This window comes from Betta splendens, chromosome 2 (assembly GCF_900634795.4).
Source record: "Betta splendens chromosome 2, fBetSpl5.4, whole genome shotgun sequence".
Lineage (NCBI taxonomy): Eukaryota > Metazoa > Chordata > Actinopteri > Anabantiformes > Osphronemidae > Betta > Betta splendens.
Window position 1 is genome coordinate 28,133,170 of NC_040882.2, and position 7,347 is coordinate 28,140,516.

Below are 7,347 nucleotides of genomic sequence, written 5' to 3' on the forward strand. Positions count from 1 at the left end.
AGTGTTCATGGAATATAGATCTCAGGTTAGTTCATAACTTTGTCTGTGGAATTAGACAAACGTGGACTGAGTCGCAAACCACCACGCGTCACGTGGAGGGTTCGTCCACGTGCAGTTCTAACAGACAACCAGCAGGTGTCGCTGTTGCCAACAATCATCTGTCCTCTGGTGACAGAAGGTCAATGGGACTGTTGGACAGGAGCTACAGGTAGAGAGGTCTTCCCTGATGGGTTACTGGACACCGTCCAGGCAGCCAGACCCTGATGCAGACCTGCTGGATGAGGACGGTCCAGAAAACGACCACGTCTTGTTTGGAGCGAGTCAGAACAGCTTTGTTTTACTTACATAGATTTGTTGATAAGTCCGTCCATAAAAAGTGAAGGGACATGAGCTGTTCAGCACTGACGAGGCATTGATGGTCTGCTGCTCATATATCTGTGCAGCAGCTCCTACAGACGGACAGAATGAGGGGTCTGGGTTAGTGAGGAGTCAGACCAGAACCAGCACATGTGGTGCGTTGACTGACCTGCCAGCAGGCTGAGCACAGACAGGTAGATCAGGGGGCGGAGCATGCTGCTGGTCATGTGACTTACTACAGGACGAGTCCGTCTCTAAAGGTGCTTTTACCTGAATCAGACTACAGCAAAGACGTGTCTAAGAAGATAAGATAAGAGAAACCTTCAATAGTCCCACAGTGGGGAAATTACTTCACACAACAGCAGTACAGATTAGAGAATACAGTACAACGCAGTACAGTTGGAGTGAGAATGAGGCCATTGAAGGGTTTTTGCACCGTAATAAATATAAATCTTATACTGCTTTGCACAAATATTGCACAGAAACATTTGTAGCACATTGTGTAAAAATAGAATATATATAATAATGCACAACTATTGTACAGTCTATAGTTACTGCTCAAACATTGTTTAACTCAGAAGCATAAAAACATTAGAGCTCAGCTGCATTTCATGAAAGTAGGTTTTACGGTGACGCCACATTAAACAAGAACCAAAGTCACTGAACTTTATGGATTTGGTTCATTTTAGGAGAAGCTGCTTGAAAACGGGTCGACCCGCCTCATGACCAGCATCTGAAACCAGTGACCAACAGCCACAGGCAGCAGCAGCCGGTTCTGTTCACTGGTCCAACAGCTCGGCTTCAGCCTTCTATCACCATTAACACCAGTTAAAGTCTTCTCCTTTGAGCCTTGTTTGCAGCAGTTCAGCCTCATCTCAGCTGTTCCAAGAGGCTTAAAATCCTGATTATTATTTACCTATGTTTAGAGTTAGTTCTAGAGTTAGTTTTCTAGCCCTCTGCTGCCGTGAAGCAGCTTCTCTTACCCTCTGGAGCTTCGATGACGATGACTCTGCACCCGGTGGACGAGCTTCTCGTGAATGATGGAGCTCTGCCTCCTTTTATGTGCAGCTTCACTGTTACACCCAGGAAACAAGGCTTCATGGAGGTGGAGTCAGTGGCATCACATCTAAAAAAACAAAACAATCTATGATGAATTTGAAAGAGAAGAAACACACTTATTCTATTGTATATGAATAATTCTGTAATTATTAGAGGTTATTACAATACAAAGTTCTTGTATGAAGCATATTCAGGTTTAATATAATAAGGATTTGCCCTATGATCTGTACCAACAAAATACATAGTTATAACAGATGAGATCACCTTCCGCTTCTGTCTACCACTGACCTTTGACCTCTGATCTTAATGATGTATTGATTTTAATTATAGACATTTACACCTCATGATATTCTGGGTTTTGCCTATGTTTCGTTCAGAGCTGTTCTTTCCCTGAGGTCGACATCATTCTGGAGCATCGGTGTCATCAGCTGAAGAACAAACACAAGTGAGTTTGTTCAACCTTAAACATCAGCGACAGATCAACTGATTTGTGTTTAATAAGATCAATTATAGGAAGAAAAATTCTTAGGGTGAAAATTAGCACAAAAATTTATATTAAGTAGAAACAGAAGAAGAGCAGGACCTGAATAAAATCAGAGTGTTTTTCCAGAATATAGGATTGAAGTGTACGTGGTTCCTGGTTTCATACAGGTTTTACCTGCTCACACCATGATTTGCACATTTCACGCACACGTTCATGTTTAAACCATGCCATCATGACAATAGACATTTAGCCTGAATGTGACCTTTGCTGCAGCCTTCGTCTCCGTACGAGGCTGTTCTTTGTGTTTGAGTTTTGGCTTCGTCAGATCCCTGGTCATCACTTTTCAGTGCATGGGCTGTGATCAAGCATCAGTTAGACCCTCTGGTCCGTCCTGTGGAGGTTCCTCAGGTCGCCCAGGTCTGCTCACGAGTACATTCCATTGCTTGGAATGTCCCTGCATTAACCATAATTAACGCTTTCCATGTCTCTCTTATTAACACACACCCATCCCTTCCTTCGTCCATCAGAGCCAGAACAGAAACCAGTCTTTGGTCTGAATGGATTCACTTCTCACTTCACATGTTTTGGTGCTGTTAAAACCTGTGAAGTGATGTTGTTGTATCAGTTCATACTTTTTATTTTCCATATCAGGAACCTGAGAGTTTTCACCACCGTGGTTAGAACCAGCGTGGAGCGTCTTGCTCAAGGACACACCTGGTCACAGAGACAGGGGTGAACATCTACGCCGCACGCCGACGCTCCACCACCTGCAGCTAAACCCTGAGTGCAGCCGTGTGGTCTCACTGCTAAACCCTGAGTGCAGACGCGTGGTCTCGGTCCTAAACCCTGAGTGCAGCCGCGTGGTCTCGGTCCTAAACCCTGAGTGCAGCCGCGTGGTCTCGCTGCTAAACCCTGAGTGTTTTTCCAGAATATAGGATTGAAGTGTACGTGGTTCCTGGTTTCATACAGGTTTTACCTGCTCACACCATGATTTGCACATTTCACGCACACGTTCATGTTTAAACCATGCCATCATGACAATAGACATTTAGCCTGAATGTGACCTTTGCTGCAGCCTTCGTCTCCGTACGAGGCTGTTCTTTGTGTTTGAGTTTTGGCTTCGTCAGATCCCTGGTCATCACTTTTCAGTGCATGAACTGTAATCACGCATCAGTTAGACCCTCTGGTCCGTCCTGTGGAGGTTCCTCAGGTCGCCCAGGTCTGCTCACGAGTACATTCCATTGCTTGGAATGTCCCTGCATTAACCATAATTAACGCTTTCCATGTCTCTCTTATTAACACACACCCATCCCTTCCTTCGTCCATCAGAGCCAGAACAGAAACCAGTCTTTGGTCTGAATGGATTCACTTCTCACTTCACATGTTTTGGTGCTGTTAAAACCTGTGAAGTGATGTTGTTGTATCAGTTCATACTTTTTATTTTCCATATCAGGAACCTGAGAGTTTTCACCACCGTGGTTAGAACCAGCGTGGAGCGTCTTGCTCAAGGACACACCTGGTCACAGAGACAGGGGTGAACATCTACGCCGCACGCCAACGCTCCACCACCTGCAGCTAAACCCTGAGTGCAGCCGCGTGGTCTCACTGCTAAACCCTGAGTGCAGCCGCGTGGTCTCACTGTTAAACCCTGAGTGCAGACGCGTGGTCTCGGTCCTAAACCCTGAGTGCAGACGCGTGGTCTCGGTCCTAAACCCTGAGTGCAGCCGCGTGGTCTCGCTGCTAAACCCTGAGTGCAGCCGCGTGGTCTCGCTGCTAAACCCTGAGTGCAGCCGCGTGGTCTCACTGCTAAACCCTGAGTGCAGACGCGTGGTCTCGGTCCTAAACCCTGAGTGCAGCCGCGTGGTCTCGCTGCTAAACCCTGAGTGCAGCCGCGTGGTCTCACTGTTAAACCCTGAGTGCAGCCGCGTGGTCTCGGTCCTAAACCCTGAGTGCAGCCGCGTGGTCTCACTGCTAAACCCTGAGTGCAGCCGCGTGGTCTGGAGGAAGACGTGCTGATGCTTGGACGCTTTCATCCAGTCAGTCGGCTTCTTTCCTTTAGAAAACCTCTGCTGGGTTCGGTTCATGTGGAAATAAAGTGGAAGGATTTGAATTAGACTCTGTGGTTTAAATCATGTACACCTGCTTTAAGGCCTTCGCAGTCACCTGATCTCAGCTGAACCTGAAGCTCCAACACATGAAGCAGCATCAGACACACTCTCTGAAGTGAAATTACTCTGGGAAGTAATTTCCCCACTGTGGGACTTTTTCTTATCTTCTTAGACACGTCTTTGCTGGCAGGTCAGATACGTTGAACTAGTGTTTGTGTCTGAAGATAAACTCGAAGCCAAAGGAGGTCAGATCATGTTTGGCTCCAGTCCAGAGTATGTTCAGGTCGAGCCCAAGCTGCCACACCTTTTACTGATCAGCTCAGGTTGGGACAGTCACTAATTAAGGAGAAATATGTGACTTCCTCATTAGTTCAGTCAAATGCCAACGGTGGTGAAATTTGCATCTGAACTGGTTTTAATGACATGTCGCTGTAGTTTGTGGCTGATACTTGGTTTGGTTCTGTTTTCATCTCACCATTATCTTTGTGGCTCAGGCTCCTACTGAACATTACACCTCCTGCATGTTTGCAGAAACTAGTGGTTGCACATGTCCATTTCTTCTGATCATCAGCTGTGTTCTACTGATTGGACTTGATGAGGAAAGCCACACACCTGTCAGACTGGACGATGGCCGTGTAGAAGGTGGTCAGCAGCTCCTGGGGCAGGTTGAACCTGAAAGTAAAACCTCTGCTGGGCCTTTTTGTGGACAGTGTCTATGGGGGGGGGTCCACGGTAGACACTGTGTTATTGTGGATGGTGAGGGGAGGAGGGACAGGCGGTTCTTCCTAAAGTCCACCATCATCTCCAGTCTTGAGCATGTTGAGCTCCAGCTGGTTCTGACTGCACTGGACCAGTTGCTCCACCTCCTGTCTGTTTGCAGACTCATCACCGTCCTGGATGAGCCCAATGATGGTCATGTTGTCTGCATACTTCTGGAGTTTCACAGACGGGTTCCCTGAGGTGCAGTGGCTGGAATAGAGGGAGAAGGGCAGAGGGGAGAGGACGCACCCCTGTGGTGCGCCGGTGCTGATGGGGCCTGATGTGATGCTGCCCAGCCTCACCTGCTGCCTCCTGTCGGTCAGGAAGCTCCTGATCCACTGACACGTGGGATCAGGGACGGTGACCTGGGTCAGTTTGTGGTGGAGTATTCCAGGGTGATGGTGTTAAAGGCTGAGCTGAAGTCCATAAACAGGATCCAGGCGTATGTGCCAGGGAGATCCAGCTGCTGCAGGATGTGGTGCAGTGCCAGGTTGACTGCATCATCAGCCCACATGTTTTTCCTGTAGGCAAACTGCAGGGGGTCTGTGAGGTCCTTCACATGCCTCAGCACCAGCCTCTCAAAGGTCTTCATGACCACAGACGTCAGGGTGACAGGCCTGTAGTCGTTCAGGCTGCTGATGGAGCACTTCTCAGGGAGGGACACGATGGTGGACTGTGAAGCAGCTGGACACTGTAGACAGATGCAGAGACCGGTTGAAGGTCTGGGTGAAGACCGGTGCCGGCTGCTCAGCACAGACTCTGAGGCAGGTTCTGGAGCCGTTCTGGTGTTCTGCCTTTGGATGAGGCGACAGACGTCTGCAGTGCAGGCAGGGGGTCTGGTGACGGGAGGGTGAGTGTTGGGGGGTGTCTTATAGTGTTGGACAGTGTTGGACAATGACTCGTTTACCAAACCCCAGTGTGAGAGCTGTTTGGGTCCATCGACGAGTACTAGTCTGACACAGTGCATGTCAGAGAACATGAGAATCATGAGGTCAGAGGACCTGAAGAGCTCAGAGACAGGGATTGTGGCACAGATCAGAGAGGTTCCATAAAATGTCTGCTGCACTTAGGTTCTGAGAGCACAGTGGCCTCCATGTTCCTGAAATGGAAGACGGCCAGAACCCCTGACTGCTGCCTGGCTCATGGTGTCGTCTCCCTGGATGCTCCCACTTCACTGACCTCTGGTGGTTTACAGCAAACACTCCACCAACAGGACTTATGAATATAAGGTTCCATGGTTCCTGGTTCAGAACAGCTGATCCTCGTTGGCAGCTCACGCACACGTCCAGGACCAAGGTGTCGGTGGGAACTGCACATGAGTGACATGATTCTGGGTCTGTGGCAGATTCTTTTCTCTCCTGCCTTCATCTTTGCTTGTGTTTTATTTGTTTTAAGTTGTCTCCTCCCACTTCCTGGTTGCAGCTGCTGTCTCATCTGTCAGTCTGATTGATTGAAGAATACCTGATGTGGTTCTTTGCTCATAATGGTCATTATACTATTAGTTCACATCAGTGCTGCTCATCTGTTTGTCTTGATCGTCTGTGTAATTATCCATTTACTTGTATCTCATTGTAACGGGACAAATCATCAAGTAAACATAAACATGACGTCATCTTAATAATCAAACTAAACTAGACTTCCAGAGAATGGAATGAACCCGTGGAACCAATGATCTGCTGTAGAGGAGCAGCTTTAATGATGTTTTCACAGAAGCTGGAGATGATGATGCTCCTGGATGGTGAGTTTAATGTGTGTGTGTGCGTGTGTGTGTGTGTGTGTGTGTGCGTGTGTGTGCGTGTGTGTGTGTGCGTGTGTGTGTGTGTGTGTGCGCGTGTGTGCGTGTTTGTGTGTGTGCGTGTTTTTGTGTGTGTGCGTGTGTGTGCGTGTGTGTGTGTGTTTGTGCGTGTGTGTGCGTGTGTGTGTGTGTGCGTGTTTGTGTGTGTGTGCGTGTTTGTGTGTGTGTGAGTGGGTGTGTGTGTGTGCGTGTGTGTGTGTGTGTGTGTGCGTGTTTGTGCGTGTGTGTGCGTGTGTGTGTGTGTGCGTGTTTGTGCGTGTTTGTGCGTGTGTGTGCGTGTGTGTGTGTGTGTGTGTGTGCGTGTTTGTGCGTGTTTGTGCGTGTGTGTGTGTGTGCGTGTTTGTGCGTGTTTGTGCGTGTGTGTGCGTTTGTGCGTGTTTGTGCGTGTTCGTGTTCGTGTGTGTGTGTGTGTGCGTGTGTGTGCGTGCGTGTGTGTGCGTGTTTGTGCGTGTTTGTGCGTGTGTGTGTGTGTGTGTGCGTGTGTGTGTGTGTGTGCGTGTGTGTGTGTGTGCGTGTTTGTGCGTGTGTGTGTGTTTGTGCGTGTTTGTGTGTGAGTGTGCGTGTGTGTGTGCGTGTGTGTGCGTGTGTGTGCGTGTGCATGTGCGTGTTTGTGCGTGCGTGTGTGTGTGTGTGTGCGTGTGTGTGCGTGCGTGTGTGTGCGTGTTTGTGCGTGTTTGTGCGTGTGTGTGTGTGTGTGCGTGTGTGTGTGTGTGTGTGTGTGTGCGTGTGTGTGTGTGTGCGTGTTTGTGCGTGTGCATGTGTGTGCGTGTGCGTGTTTGTGCGTG

General features: G+C 48.7%; 1 protein-coding gene across 4 annotated transcripts in view; it reads right to left on the minus strand.

Moving 5' to 3' along the window:
• Nucleotides 1-1,464, minus strand: part of LOC114851240 (zonadhesin-like) — a 6,940-nt gene extending 5,476 nt beyond the window's left edge. Inside the window, exons 1-3 of one of the 4 annotated variants that reach the window (XR_008696596.1) lie at nt 1,341-1,463; nt 527-654; nt 346-449 (exon numbers count right to left, since the gene is read on the minus strand). Coding sequence is in view for 3 of the 4 variants with exons in the window: in XM_029142950.3 (XP_028998783.1) it covers nt 346-449; nt 527-584 (162 nt within the window). In the remaining variant the exon portion in view is untranslated. Of the gene's footprint in view, nt 1-345; nt 450-526; nt 655-1,340 lie in introns of all 4 variants that reach the window. The other 3 variants (XM_029142950.3, XM_029142951.3, XM_055514346.1) reach the window with 3 other exon arrangements.
• Between the last annotated feature and the right edge of the window lie 5,883 nt (nt 1,465-7,347).